The 16,216-nt window shown below is 42.6% G+C and overlaps 1 protein-coding gene across 1 annotated transcript in view; it reads left to right on the top strand.

The window, feature by feature from the left end:
• Positions 1–16,216, top strand: part of LOC124044554 (chemokine-like protein TAFA-5) — a 181,640-nt gene that overhangs the window by 104,020 nt on the left and 61,404 nt on the right. Inside the window, exon 2 of the mRNA XM_046364131.1 lies at positions 11,369–11,518. Within this exon, the coding sequence (XP_046220087.1) occupies positions 11,369–11,518 (150 nt within the window). The remainder of the gene's footprint in view (positions 1–11,368; positions 11,519–16,216) is intronic.

The following is a 16,216-nucleotide window of genomic DNA, read 5'->3' as shown; positions in this document are numbered from 1 at the left end:
ACTTCAGTGTAGATGAAGGGGAAGAGACAGGTTAAAGAAGGATTTTTAAGCCTTGAGACAATTGAGACATGGATTGTGCCATTCAGGGGGTGAATGGGCAAGACAACATATTTAAATGCCTTTGAACGGGGTATGGTAGTAGGTGCCAGGTGCACCGGTTTGAGTGTGTCAAGAACTGCAACAATGCTGGGTTTTTCACACTCAACAGTTTGCCGTGTGTATCAAGAATGGTCCACCACTCAAAAAACATCAAACCAACTGCGGGAAGCATTGGAGTCGATATGACCTGACAAATTAAGGCTGTTCTGAGTGAAAAAGGGGAGTGAAAGTCAATATTAGGAAGGTGTCGTAATGTTTTGTACACAGTGTATATTTCAATCTAGCCATCATTTATGTGACAGGTCTATTTTATGGCAGCATAATGTATATTTATGGAAAACTTGGACCTTCGCTTTCTTTCCCTATAGCAACATAAATGGCATGGCCAATTCTCATGCCTCGTTTGTCATGAGTGATGAGACTCCATCTACCTTTTAAGGTGGCGGACGAAGTACATGTGTAGTACAGGTGATTGTTCCTCAGCCTCATGGATCACATGCTCCGGGGCATTTCTAACCGTATGTGGTAGTGTGACAATGGATTGTAACCGTCACTGTTTCCTATAGAGTGCACCAGGCCATTGGTTGTTCATGGACAGTGTAGATGACAGTGATTTGTGTTATAGCTACCAGGGTTGGGGAGTAATGAACTATATGTACGTACAGTGCCTTCAGTGAAGTATTCACACCCTTTGACTTACAGCCTGAATTTAAAATGGATTACATTTAGACTTTTTGTCACAGACCTACACACAACATTCCACATAATGTCAAAGTGGTATTCTGTTTTTAGACTTTTTTTTTTTACAAATTAATAAAAAATGAAAAGCTAAAATGTCTTCTGTCAACAAGTATTCAATCCCTTTGATATGGCAAGCCTAAATAAATGCAGGAGTAAAAATGTGCTTAATAAGTCAAATAATAAATTGCATCATTTCACACTGTGTGCAATAAAAGCGATTTAACATGATTTTTGAAGGACTACCACATCTCTGTACCACACACATACAATTATATGAAAGGTCCCTCAGTTGAACAGTGAATTTCAAGCACAGATTCAACCACCAAGACCATGGAGGTTTTCCAATGCCACGCAAAGAAGGGCATCTATTGGTAGATAAAAAAAACATTCAGTGAATATCTTTTTCAGCATGGTAAGGTTATTAATTACACTTTGGATGGTGTATCAATAAACTCTGTCACTACAAAGATACAGGTGTCCTTCCTAACTCAGTGGCCGGAGAGGAAGGAAACCGCCCAGTGTCACGCCTTGGTCATTGTATTTTGTGTTTTTGTTATATGTTTGGGTAGGCCAGGGTGTGACATGGGTTTATATGTTGTGTTTCGTATTTGGGGTTTGTAGTAATTGGGATTGTGTTGATTAGGGGTGTGTCTAGTTAGGATTTTCTGCCTGGGGCGATTCTCAATCAGAGTCAGGTGTTTGTCATTGTCTCTGATTGAGAACCGTATTTAGACAGCCTGACTTTCGCGTTGTATTTTGTGGGTGTTTGTTCCTGTCTTAGTGTTGTAGTCACTAGATAGGCTGTAATAGGTTTCACGTTTCGTTTGTTGTTTTCATATACAGTTATTTTAATGTACCGCGATTATTTTCATTAAAGTCATGAGTAACCTACACGCTGCATTTCGGTCTGACTCTCTTCATACAACAGACGAACGACAACGACGTTACAGAATCACCCACCACTCACAGACCGAGCAGCGTGTGAACTGGCAGGATCTGAAGGAGGACGTTATGGACAGCAGAAGCATGGAGTATACTACGTGGGAAGAAATCGACAGGTGGGCGGCCGACCCAGAGCGAGTGCAGGAGCCCGCCTGGGATTCCCTACAGCAATGCGAAGAAGGCTATAGACGTATGGAGTCAAAGAAAAAGACACGCCGGGAAAAAACAAAGAGGCTCTGATTTAAACAGGCAGCGACAGCTGGAGCAGCAAAGGGAGGATGAATTATTTGGAGAATGGACATGGGAAGACGTGTTGGATGGTAAAGGTTGTTACACTTGGGAAGAGATATTGGCCGGAAGAGATCGCCTCCCATGGGAACAGGTGGAGGCACTAAGGAGAGCAGAGGCAGCGGGAGATAGGAGCCGACGATACGAGGGAACACGGTTGGCAAAGAAACCGGAAAAGCAGCCCAAAAAAATTATTGGGGGGGAGCTAGAAGGGAGAATAGTTATGCCAGGTAGGAGACCTGCGCATACTCCCTGTGCTCACCGTTGGGCTATAGAGACCGGGCAGGCACCGTGTTATGCTATGGAGCGCACAGTGTTTTCAGTGCGGGAGCATAGCCCGGTGCGGCACATACCAGCTCTTCCTATTGGCCGGGCTAGAGTGGGCATCGAGCCAGGTAAACTTGGGCAGGCTCGGTGCTCAAGAGCTCCAGTGCGCCTGCACGGTCCGGTCTATCCAGAGCCACCTCTACACACCAGTCCTCCGGTAGCAGCTCCCCGCACCAGGCTTCCTGTGCGTGTCCTAGATCCAGTACCACCAGTTCCAGCACCACGCACCAGGCCTCCAGTGCGCCTCGCCTGTTCAGCGCAGCCAGCGCTTTTCTCCTCTCCTGCGCTGTTGTAGTCTCCCGCCTGTTTAGCACAGCCAGAGCTGTTCTCCTCTCCTGCGCTGCCGGAGTCTCCCGCCTGTTTAGCGCAGCCAGAGCCTTTCTCCTCTCCTGCGCTGCCGGAGTCTCCAGTCTGCCCAGCGCCGCCAGTGCTCCCAGTCTGCCCAGTGCTCCCAGTCTGCCCAGTGCTCCCAGTCTGCCCAGTGCTCTCAGTCTGCCCAGTGCTCCCAGTCTGCCCAGCGTCGCCAGTCTGCCAGGATCCGCCAGAAGTGCCAGTCTGCCAAGATCCGCCAGAAGTGCCAGTCTGCCAAGATTTTCTAGATCGGCCAGACAACCTGAATCATCCAGTTCCACCAGCCAGCCAGGATTTACCGGAACCTACTACCTGCCTGAGCTTCCTCTTAGTACTGAGCTTCCTCTTAGTACTGAGCTTCCTCTCAGTACTGGGCTGCCTCTCAGTACCGGGCTTCCCCTCAGTACCGGGCTGCTTCGGTCCCGGGCTGCCCCTCTGTCCCGAGATGCCCCTCTGTCCCGAGGCTGCCCCTCTGTCCCGGGCTGCCCCTCTGTCCCGAGCTGCCCCTCGGTCCCGAGCTCCCGAGCTGCCCCTCAGTTATGTGGGGATCAGGGTGAGGACTATTAGGCCATGGTCGGCGGAGAAGGTGGATTATCCCAGGACGCGAAGGGGAGGAACTAGGACATTTATGGAGTGGGGTCCACGTCCCGAGCCAGAACCGCCACCATGGACAGACGCCCACCCGGACCCTCCCTATGCTCGAGGTGCGTCCCGGAGTCCGCACCTTAGGGGGGGGTTCTGTCATGCCTTGGTCATTGTATTTTGTGTTTTTGTTTAATGTTTGGGTAGGCCAGGGTGTGACGTGGTTCAGTCTGTTTTCCAACAGACACTGGGAGACAAATTAAACTTTCAGCAGAACAATAACCTAAAACACAAGGCCAAATATACACTGGAGTTGCTTACCAGGATGACATTGAATGTTCCTGAGTGGCCTAGTTACAGATTTGACTTAAATCAAATCAAATCAAATCAAATTTATTTATATAGCCCTTCGTACATCAGCTGATATCTCAAAGTGCTGTACAGAAACCCAGCCTAAAACCCCAAACAGCAAACAATGCAGGTGTAAAAGCACGGTGGCTAGGAAAAACTCCCTAGAAAGGCCAAAACCTAGGAAGAAACCTAGAGAGGAACCGGGCTATGTGGGGTGGCCACGGGTAGAGATTATAACAGAAAATGACCAAGATGTTCAAATGTTCATAAATGACCAGCATGGTCAAATAATAATAAGGCAGAACAGTTGAAACTGGAGCAGCAGCACAGTCAGGTGGACTGGGGACAGCAAGGAGCCATCATGTCAGGTAGTCCTGGGGCACGGTCCTAGGGCTCAGGTCCTCCGAGAGAGAGAAAGAAAGAGAGAATTAGAGAGAGCATATGTGGGGTGGCCAGTCCTCTTCTGGCTGTGCCGGGTGGAGATTATAACAGAACGTGGCCAAGATGTTCAAATGTTCATAAATGACCAGCATGGTTGAATAATAGTAAGGCAGAACAGTTGAAACTGGAGCAGGAGCATGGCCAGGTGGACTGGGGACAGCAAGGAGTCCTCATGTCAGGTAGTCCTGGGACATGGTCCTAGGGCCCAGGCCAGTTGAAACTGGAGCAGCAGCATGGCCAGGTGGACTGGGGACAGCAAGGAGTCATCATGTCAGGTAGTCCTGGGGCATGGTTCTAGGGCTCAGGTCCTCCGAGAGAGAGAAAGAAGGAGAGAAGGAGAGAATTAGAGAACGCACACTTAGATTTACACAGGACACCGAATAGGACAGGAGAAGTACTCCAGATAAACAAACTGACCCTAGCCCCGACACATAAACTCTACTGGAGGCTGAGACAGGAGGGTCAGGAGACTGGCCCCATCCGAGGACACCCCGGACAGGGCCAAACAGGAAGGATATAACCCCACCCACTTTGCCAAAGCACAGCCCCCACACCACTAGAGGGAAATCTACAACCACCAACTTACCATCCTGAGACTAGCCCACAAAGATCTCCGACAATACAACCCAAAGGGGGGAAACCCAGACAGGCCGACCACAACAGTGAATCCAGGTGAGCTCTAAAGACCCAGCAAGCCAGTGACTCAGCCCCCGTAACAGGGTTAGAGGCAGAGAATCCCAGTGGAAAAAGGGGAACTTAAATTGGCTTGAAAATCTATGGCAAGACTTGAAAATGGATGTCTAGCAATCATCAGAGCTCTAAGAGACTTACTCAGAAAGACTCACAGCTGTAATCTCTGCTAAAGGGGATTCTGACATGGGTGTGAATATTTATGTGAATTATATATCTGTATTTCATTTTCAATACATTTGCAAAATGTCTAAAAACATGTTTTCACTTGGCAATTATTATATAATCCATATTTCATCCGTAAACACAACATGCAACAATTTCAATGATTTTACTGAGTTACAGTTCATATAAGAACATCAGTCAATTGAAATCAATTTATTAGGCCCTAATCTATGGATTTCACATGACTGGGCAGGGGTGCAGCCATGGGTGGGCCTGGGAGGGCATAGGCCCAACCACTGAAAGACAGGTTCAGCCAATCACAATTAATTTTTCCCAACAAAAAGGCTTTATTGCAGACATAAATAGTTCTCAATTTCATCAGCTGTCTGTGTGCTGATCTCAGATGTTCTCGCAGGTAAAGAAGCCGGATGTGGAGGTCCTGGTTTAACGTGGTTACATGCCGTCTGGGGTTGTGAGGCAAGTTTGACGTACTGCCAAACTCTCAAAAACAGCGTTGGAGGCAGTTTATGGCAGAGAAATTAAAATTACATGCCTTGTCAACAGCTGGACATTCCTTCAGTCAGCATGCCAATTGCACGCACCCTCGAAACGTGAGACATCTGTGGCGTTGTGTGTTAAAACTGCACATTTTAGTGTGGCCTTTTATTGTCCCCAGCACAAGGTGCACCTGTGTAATGATCATGTTGTTTGATCAGCTGTTTGATATGCCACACCTGTCATGTGGATTATCTTGGCAAATGAGAAATTCTCACTAACAGGGATGTAAACAGCTTTTTGTGTGTATGGAACATTTCTGGGATCTTTTTTGAAACATGGGACCAATACTTTCCAAATTGCATTTAGATTTTTGTTCAGTATATATTTTTCTTAAGGGTAGCTTTAGTGTAACTTAACTTCTTTCATTATGAAGTAATTGGTAGCTTGGTAAATTATATTTTCAGAGTAGCTTCCCCAACACTGATGGCTACTGTAATGAGTATTGCTCTAAATACCAGTGAATCTACATATTCAGGTACTTGGATCTAAATGTAATTGAACTACAAAGTAACGGATCTAATGAATATGGCACATACAGTACATTGTAAAAAGGGATTTGTTCTGTTAACAATTTCAAGTAGTAAGTAGTTCTGATGAGTAATTTGCAGTGGTGGTGTATCAATGTTTAGCATTGTTTTATTTATTTGGTGATACACCTTAGCAGGCATTGTTAAGCATATTTCTCATTCATCTAACAATAACTGGTGGTAGAACTGTAAGCGTTTTAGAGTGATGCGTGAGCCTCTATCATTAAGAACGGTGCACAAGACCTTGCTGCTGGTGAGGAATGGCTCGTCTCATTATTGAATGTCGGTTTGTCCGAACGTTTTTATATGTCTGTTCCCAATGAGCACCTCATCACGGAATAAACGGCTTAATACTCTTTTAGAAATATACTTTTATTTCTTCAAAACGTACATACAACATTGTGTACCACGTGACACTATTATGTATTCATAACTTGCACAAAAATAATACCTCTATCAGCACAACAAAATCAGGTATTTATGACTACTACATTATGATTTTAAGTAAAGACATAAAGCGTAATAGAATCAAGTAAGAACAACTTATTAATAAATGTTACATTGACTTAAATATTAATTAATCATAACTTGTAAACAATCGTTTAGATTAGCAGAACACAAATAAAAAATTATATTTCCTCAAGTTGTTAACAGTACTCAAAAACATTAAGTAATAAGAAATCTTATTGACATAGTACCACTTTTACTTGAGTTCTAGTGACCTTTGTAAATGTTTGAGTAGCACTAGTCAATTTCTTTAATGAGTTAGGCATTGATTTTTTTTACAGTGTACTAACAGGTGTAGAACAAGTCAAAAACAATGTCTTGGAACTGCGTTGTATGGAAGGCCAATTCCAATGTATTTACAGTGCATTTGGAAAGTATTCAGACCTCTTGACTTTTTCCACATTTTTTTACATTACAGACTCATTCTAAAATGGAATAAATCAAACATTTCCTCAGCAATTTACACAGAATACCCCGTAATGACAAAGTGAAAACTGTTTTTTAGATTTTTTTGCAAATGTATTAAAAATAGAAAACAGAAATACCTTATTTTCATAACTATTCAGACCCTTTGCTATGACACTTGAATTTTAGCTCAGGTGCATCCTGTTTCCATTGATGATACTTGAGCTATTTCTACAACTTGATTGGAGTCCACCTGTTGTAAATTCAATTGATTGGACATGATTTGGAAAGGCAAACACCTGTCTATATAAGGTCCCACATTTGACAGTGCATGTCAGAGCCAAAACCAAGCATGAGGTCGAAGAAAGTGTCCTTAGAGTGCCGAGAAAGGATTGTGTCAAAGCACAGCTCTGGGGAAGGGTGCCAATAAATGTTTGCAGAATTGAAGGTTCCGAACAAACACAGTGGCCTCCATCCCATCATTCTTAAATGGAAGAAGCTTGGAACCACCAAGACATTTCCGAGAGCTTGCTGCCAGGCCAAACTGAGCAATTGAGGGGAGAAGGTCATTGGCCGGGGAGGTGACCAAGAAGCTATGGTCACTCAGACAGAGATGGGAGAAACTTCCAGATGGACAGTCATCGCTGCAGCACTCCACCAATCAATACGTTATCATAGAGTGGCCAGATGGAAGCCACTCTAAAGGCACATGATAGCCCCTTGGAGTTTGCCAAAAGGCACCTTAAGGAGTCTCAGACCACGAGAAACAAGATTCTCTGGTCTGATGAAACCAAGATTGAACTATTTGGCCTGAATGCCAAGCGTCATGTCTGGAGGAAAACTGGCACCATCCTTACGGTGAAGCATGGTGGTGGCAGCATCATACTGTGGGGATGTTTTTTCAGTGTCAGGGACTGGGAGACTAGTTAGGATTGAGGCAAAGATGAATGCAGAAAAGCACAAGAGATCCTTGATGAAAACCTTCTCCAGATCGCTCAGTACCTCGGACTGTGGTGAAGGCTCACCTTCCAATGGGACAGCGACCCAGCCAAGATAATGCAGAAGTTACTTTTGGACAAGTCTCTGAATGTCCTTGAGCGCCCCAGCCAGAGCCCGGACTTGAACCCGATCAAACATCTATGGAGACCTGAAAATAACTGTGCAGCGACTTTCCCCATTCAACTTGATAGAGTTTGAGAGGATCTGCAGAGAAGAATGGGAGAAACACCCCAAATACAGGTGTGTCAAGCTTGTAGCGTCATACCCAAAGAAAACTCAAGGCTGGAATCGCTGCCAAAGGTTCTTCAACAAAGTACTGAGTAAAGGGTCTGAATACTTACAGTACCAGTCAAAAATGTATACACACACCTACTCATTCCAGGGTTTTTCTCTATTTTATACACTGTAAAAAAATTGTGAATACATAAACTATGAAATAACACATATGGAATCATGTAGTAACCAAAAATGTATTTTATATTTGAGATTATTCATAGTAGCCACAGCTTTGCGCACTCTTGGCATTCTATCAACTAGCTTCCTGAGCTAGTCACCTGGAATGCATTTCAATTAACAGGTGTACCTTGATAAAGGTTAATTTGTGAAATGTCTTTCCTTCTTAATGCATTTAAGCCAGTCAGTTGTGTTGTGACATTGTAGGGGTGGTATACAGAAGATGGCCTTATTTGGTAAAATACCAAGAACCGCTCGCATAAGCAAAGAAAAACGACAGTCCAACATTACTTTACTTTAAGCTGAAGGTCAGTCAATAAAGAACATTTGAAGAATTTTGAAAGATTCTTCAAGAGCAGTCGCAAAAACCATCAAGCGCTATTGTAACGGTTCTCCTCGTCATCTGAGGATGAGTAGTCAAGATCGGACCAATATGCAGTGTGGTACGTGTCCATGTTCATATTTGTTAAACAGAGAACACTAAACAAGATAACAAAGGTGAATGAAACGAAACAGTTCTGTAAGGTGACATACACTAAACAGAAAACAAACACCCATGAAACACAGGTGGAAAAAGGCTACCTAAGTATGATTCTCAATCAGAGACAACGACACCTGAGAACCATACCAGGCCAAACTCAAAAACCAACATAGAAAAACGAACATAGACAACCCACCCAACTCACCCCTGACCATACTAAAACAAAGACCTAAATAAAAGAACTAAGGTCAGAACATGACAGCTATGTTGAAACTGGCTCTCATGAGGACCGCCACAGGGAAGGAAGACCCAGAGTTACCTCTGCTGCAGAGGGTACGTTCATTAGAGTTACCAGCCACAAATTGCAGCCCAAATAAATACTTAACAGAGACAGAGTAACAGACACAATACAACATGAAATGTTCAGAGGAGACTGCGTGAATCAGGCCTTCATGGTCAAATTGCTGCAAAGAAACCACTTCTAAAGGACACCAATAAGAAGAAGAGACTTCCTTGGGCTAAGAAATGCAATGGACCTTAGACAAGTGGCAATCTGTCTTTTGGTCTGAGGAGTCCAAATTTGAGATTTTAGGTTCCAACCACCGTGTCTTTGTGAGATGCAGAGTAGGTGAACAGATGATCTCCGCATGTGTGGTTCCCACCGTGAAGCGTAGAGGAGGAGGTGTGATGTGCTTTGTTGGTGACACTGTCAATAATTTATTTTGAATTCAAGGCACACTTAACCAGCATGGCTACCACAGCATTCTACAGCGATACACCATCCCATCTGGTTTGCACTTATTGGGACTATCATTTGTTTTTCAACAGGACAATGACCCAACACACCTTCAGGCTTTGCAAGGGCTATTGGACCAAGAAGGATAGTTTAAAAAATGTTTTTCTTTATTTAACTAGGTAAGTCAGTTAAGAACAAATTCTTATTTTCAATGACAGCCTAGAAACAGTGGGTTAACTGCCTGGTTCAGGGGCAGATTTGTACCTTTTTACCTATATTTTTACCTTGTCAGTTCGGGCATTTGATCTTGCAACCTTTCGGTTACAAGTCCAACGCTCTAACCACTTGGCTAGCTGCCGCCACAGGAGTGATGGAGTGCTGCATCAGATGACCTGGCCTCCATAATCACCCGACCTCAACCCAAGTGAGATGGTTTGCGATGAGTTGGACCGTAGATTGAAGGAAAAGCAGCCAACAAGTGGTCGGCATATTTGGGAACTCTGACTGCTGAGAAAGCATTCCAGGTGAAGCTTGTTTAGAGAATGCCAAGAGTGTGCAAAGCTGTCATCAAGGCAAAGGGTGGCTACTTTTATGAATCTAAAATGTAAAATATATTTTGATTTGTTTGATGGTGTTTTGGTTACTACATGCTTCCATATGTGTTATTTTATAGTTTTGATATCCTCACTATTATCGTACAATGTATAAAATAGTAAAATAAAAATAAAAAGGGTGATCCAACTTTTGACTGGTACTGTATATAAACATGATATTTCCGGCTGGGTTTTTGTAATACATTTGCAAAAATGTCTAAAAAAACGTTTCTGCTTTGTTATTACGGGGTATTGTGTGTAGATTGATTAGGGTATAAATACATGTAATCCATTTTAGAATAAGGTCTTTAACATAACAAAATTCTGAAAAATGTAAGGGGTCTAAATAATTTCCGAATGCACTGTATATGTAGATCAGCTCTTGCTTTGTGGATACTGGCCCACATGTGTTGTGCTCCTTTTTTAACTTGGAAACCTGTGAGAGACTTGAACATTTCTCTCTGTACTTTTGAATCACTATCCTAGACAGCCCACTATTCCTCTGAATGTGTCTCTGCATTAAACTTAATTAACTCCCCCGAACCTCTACACTGTGACTTGGGGCCAGATTAAATTATCACACCACGGTGCTTGCAAATTATAATCACTGACTCTGAGAACCCACTGAGTCCCTATGGAGAATGCCCCAGGGCCAGTCCACTCACACAGGTTAATGTCCAATCAGGCGATAGGTCAAAAGGTCCCTGGACTTAGATACATCAACATCTCTGGTGTCTAATCAAACAACTGGCCAAACTCATCCATGCACTGAGGAAGGGAAATTAAACAGTCTGAAATATGACTGGGATGTATAAATGGATATCTAGGGAATCCTCTATCGGCAATGTTATCACGTGTGACGTTGTCAGAGATGGTGTCAGCCTATAGGAGGTGAGGGGAAAGGTAACTGGAAAATACCTTTGTTTTTAGTTGGTGGTGAATGGTTGATTGGTGGTGAATGATTGGTTGGTTAATGTTCTTGCTTTGTATCCATTCAATGCAACCTTTGACTTAAATGTTTCTACATTGGAAATATTTTTCTTGAAATGGTAATTCCACCATGTAGAATATACTTCACTTCCAATTGTTATCTCTCTCTTACATAATTTCCTTTCACTCTTCCTGTCTTTAGGTCAGTTGGCAGCGGGTACTTGTGAGATAGTTACTCTGGACCGGGACAGCAGTCAGCCACGGCGGACCATAGCACGACAGACGGCGAGGTGTGCCTGCAAAAAGGGTCAGATTGCAGGCACCACGAGAGCCAGTCCGGCTTGTGTAGACGGTAAGAACCATGATCCACCTCCATCCTTAACTTTTAGAGCTTTCCTCAAGGGTCTCATGGGCCACCACCCCCTGTGCATCTAAGACCATTTCTGATGTTGTGGTTTACTCCGTTATCTCTGTTAAGGTGGTTTAGGCATCTCGAATGGAGTGTTGCATTGCATTTCATCACCTGCTGTCCTTGTCCTGGGTGCCATCTGGGGAGAATTGGAAAGCAGCTGCTGGATGCACATCGAATTGCCTCTCTCTGTGGGGTTGCATTGTGCTTATATTACTTTTTGTGCTTCAGCGGGTACACTTGGATGTTTTATCAAGTTGAATTACCTTCTCTCCCTTTGCGCAATACTTACAAAGACTATTGACAAAAGCCCTCATGGATCAAAAAGCCCCCATGGATCAAAAAAGGCTGACATTTGCATTTTTCCAGTGATTTTATCCTTTCTATAATGTTGCCTGGCACCAGAGCGATTATTTTAGGCACCCTCAACTTTGTTTTGGCATTTTGTGAACGCTGTGACCTGTTTTTCCAGCTTTACTGTTGACAACTTGCCTTTGACACTCTTCCTGCTGCAGTTGTTGCTATGATACCCATGTACCTGAGTGAAGCACATAACACAACATCCTAATAACAGGTTTAACACCTGAGGTGGCTGGTGGTTGTCATTGCGTTTAAAAAGATGTTGGCAATACATCTTGGGTGACCTTTACTTACCTAGAGCATGGCACATCTTTGCAGGCTTGGTATTTATGTCAGGTCGCATCTTAGCTCGGGCAGTCACTTTCTTTTGTTGTTTCTTCCAGAAATAAACATTGGTGAGCCATAGAGCAGTGTTTACTCTATCAGTGGAAAAACAAGTGAGATTTCAGTTATTTTTAATCTTCCCTTCAGTTCTCAAAGTCCTCAGGCTGCAGCACCAAATGCTACAAATGTCTCTTTCCTCTATCCCCATTCCACAGAGGTCACATTTCAAACAGGATAATCCATATATCCACCACAGTTTAAATCCTCTGCTTCAGCCAAACTCCAAGGATCTGGGCCAAAGTATCACAAAAATTGTTTTCATAATGAGTTGGATTATATTTATAAAGGCTCAATCAGAGAGTAGATTGCTTCTGCCTTTGTAGAAATGTTCCCATGGAATGGTTTCACCTGTGACCTCGATCTCATTGAAAGACCCTCAAGCTATCTTCTAATCACACAAGGAACAGCTCCCATTTGCAGTCGCAAATTACTCTCGAAGAAATAACGAGTGAAACATTCCTTCAGAAGTTCAGAAGGAACTAGAGAATTCAACAGAATCAACTAAAAGCGGTGGTTGGTATCCACTCTTTGTAATAAAGGTAAGCTTAGGGTACAGTATTGTTCCCTGGGGTAGAACAAGATTCAAATACTGTTGTGACGTGACTATCATTAATGTGATGACTGTTATTTATCGAATTAACTGTGTTTAATTGTTGCTCGTTTAAATTAATCAAGAAGTTGTTTAATGAGTTACCATCTACCCAATTAAACTCAAAGATATATAAATTATATATTGATAACAGGCACTTATTAATCATTACCTCATATCAGTCTCATTCTGAACTTTGCAGACTTCTTGAATCCGCAAGAACCCCGTTCTACACAAATGTATTTCATTATTTTTTTCTAACTAACTAAACAATAACATAGAATACACATACACACTTACATGAGACAAAAGTCCCTAGTGGACTGACAAGATATGACCACATGTTACACATATGGAGAGGGAGAGGCTAAGAGAGTCAAACTTATCGTACATTTAGGAACTACCCTCAAAGTAATTATAATACTTTGCTCACGAACTGCCGCCCGTTTGGGTAATAAATGTGATCTAGTTACATGTCTTTGTTCGTTGTCTCTCTGTTGAAACCAACCAACCCTTCTATGAGAAAGAGGCTAGATGGGTGTAAGGTTCTGGTTGTCCATCAGAGGTCACAATGTCCTACTTAGTTTTTCCAGCTTGTAGGGGATGTTTCTTCAGATGCACCATGATTGTCTGAGATGGGATCTTCTCCTTCCTTTCTCAGGTAGATAGTCAAGTTCTAGATCCTTTTACATGCACAGCTGTAAACTGTCAACTTTTCTGGTCTTTATCTTCTTCACTTGTGTTGAGAGGTTCAGAGTTTATAACCATTTCAACGTGTGGCCAATGCTCCACACTTTTCTGGTCTGATAGGTGATGTTATCTTCTCACCTCATGTTGAGTCTTTGAGATTCAACCATTTGTAATTTTCAGCTCATGCTGTCCGTCTACTGGACTCAGCATTTCAAACGTGTCGACTACCTCCTCACGTTTTCTGGTCTGAATGTAAATATCGTTACCAAGGCTTTTATCCTCGGGTAAAAAGGGGGTGCTCCATCACGCCGACACAATGTCTGCGCTCACTTGGGCGTGGTTACCGACTGGGCAAAAGTTATGGGAAACTATTATCTCATTTAGAAGACTAAAATCACATTTCTATCTTAACCAAAAAGCAGCGGACATAAATACCCCTAAAAACAATTCTATTCATGAAAATCGCAACTGAAATATATTCAAACACAAGCTTAGCCTTTTGTTAATGACACTGTCATCTCAGATTTTCAAAATATGCGTTACAGCCAACGCTAGACAAGCATTTGTGTAAGTTTATCATGGCATAATGCTGTGCTAGGCTCTGCAGGCAGCAGGCAACATTTTCACGAAAATAAGAAAAGCAACCAAATGAAATCATTTAGCTTTTGAAGAACTTCGGATGTTTTCACTCAGGAGACTCCCAGTTATATTGAAAATGTTCCTTTTTTCCCAAAATATTATTTTTGTAGGCGGAATAGCTCCCGTTTGTTCATCATGCTTGGCTGAGTAATCGACCGGAAAATGCTACCACTACAACGCCAAACCTTTTTCAAAATTAGCTCCATAATATCGACAGAAACACGGCAAACGTTGTTTAGGATCAATCCTCAAGGTGTTTTTAATGACATCACAAAATAATAAACAATATCTCATGATTATTCTTTTGATCCCCACTCACCATTCCAAACATTTGGATGTCAGGAATAATGTTCCAATGTTCACTTTTATGAGCAAAAAAGTTTTGGCGGCAAAACAGCCGACACACCGCTCAGGAAGGTGATGCGTTCTGTGTCGTAGAGATGAACGTACTTTGGTGCAAAAAGTGCAAATCAATCCCAGAAACACAGCAAAGGACCTTGTGAAGATGCTGGAGGAACAGGTACAACAATATCTATATCCACAGTAAAACAAGTCCTATATTGACATAACCTGAAAGCGCGCTCAGCAAGGAAGAAGCCACTGCTCCGGTTTGCAACTGACAAAGATCGTACTTTTCTGAGAAACAGAAAAATAATTGTTCGGCCATGATGGCCATCATTATGTTTGGAGGAAAAAGGGGGAGGCTTGCAAGCCGAAGAACACCATCCCAAATGTGAAGCACGGGGGTGGCAGCATCATGTTGTGGGGGTGCTTTGCTGCAGGGGGACTGGTGCACTTAACAAAGTAGATGGCATTATGAGGAAGTAACATTATGTGGATATATTGAAGCAACATCTCAAGACATCAGACAGGAAGTTAAAGTTGGGTTGCAAATGGGTCTTCCAAATGGACAATGACCCCAAGCATACTTCCCAAGTTGTGGCAAAATGGCTTAAGGACAACAAAGTCAAGTTATTTGAGTGGCCATCACAAAGTCCTGACCTCAATCCTATAGAACATTTGTGGGCAGAACTGAAAAAGTGTGTGCGAGCAAAGAGGCAACAACCCGACTCCGTTACACCAGCTCTGTCAGGAGGAATGGGTCAAAATTCACCCAACTTATTGTGGGAAGCTTGTGGAAGGCTACCTGAAACGTTTGACCCAAGTTAAACAACAAGGCAATGCTACCAAATACTAATTGAGTGTATGTAAACTTCTGACCCACTGGGAATGTGATGAAAGAAATAAAAGCTGAAATAAATAATTATCTCTAATATTATTCTGACATTTCACATTATTAAAATAAAGTGGTGTTCCTAACTGTTCTAAGACAGGGAATTTTTACTTGGATTAAATGTCAGGAATTGTGAAAAACTGTGTTTAAATGTATTTGGCTAAGGTGTATGTAAACTTCTGACTTCAACTGTACATGTACAAAGCATGCATGATTAACGCTAGCTACACGTTGGTAGTGCCGATTTGGACATATTTGTTTAAAAGACAGAACATACAGAGCTCCATTTACGTTTGTGTAAATATATTAAATATGAACGTATTTGATGAAATATTAGGTACGTACCTTTATGATTTATATTCACTTGATTGAGATATATTCATTTGTTATTAGTGCAACTTCGTTTTTGCCCGCCAACTCTTGCACCTTCATTGTACTGCTGTGTGTTAAAAGCAGGAAGTTGGGCCTTCGGGGGGAGAAGTCCTAGCTAGACGCGGGAGCGGTATAGTCTTTTGACCATACAGACCTACAGACAGGTCATATTATGTATTTTCCATGCCCAGTAATCAATGCTTTAAGTTGATTGGATAATCTTTTTTTTGTTAGATATAATAAGAATAAACCTTTGCACCATATCCCTGGATCTCATTGAATGTTTTGGCCGTTTGGAAACCATGAATGTGGACTGTATGCGTACAAAAAAATGCTTTCAGGCAGGAAAGGAAGCCACTACACACGTGTTTCC

This window comes from Oncorhynchus gorbuscha, linkage group LG01 (genome assembly GCF_021184085.1).
Source record: "Oncorhynchus gorbuscha isolate QuinsamMale2020 ecotype Even-year linkage group LG01, OgorEven_v1.0, whole genome shotgun sequence".
Lineage (NCBI taxonomy): Eukaryota > Metazoa > Chordata > Actinopteri > Salmoniformes > Salmonidae > Oncorhynchus > Oncorhynchus gorbuscha.
Note: the sequence above shows the minus strand (reverse complement) of the source record. Positions and strands in the feature narration are given on the sequence as shown.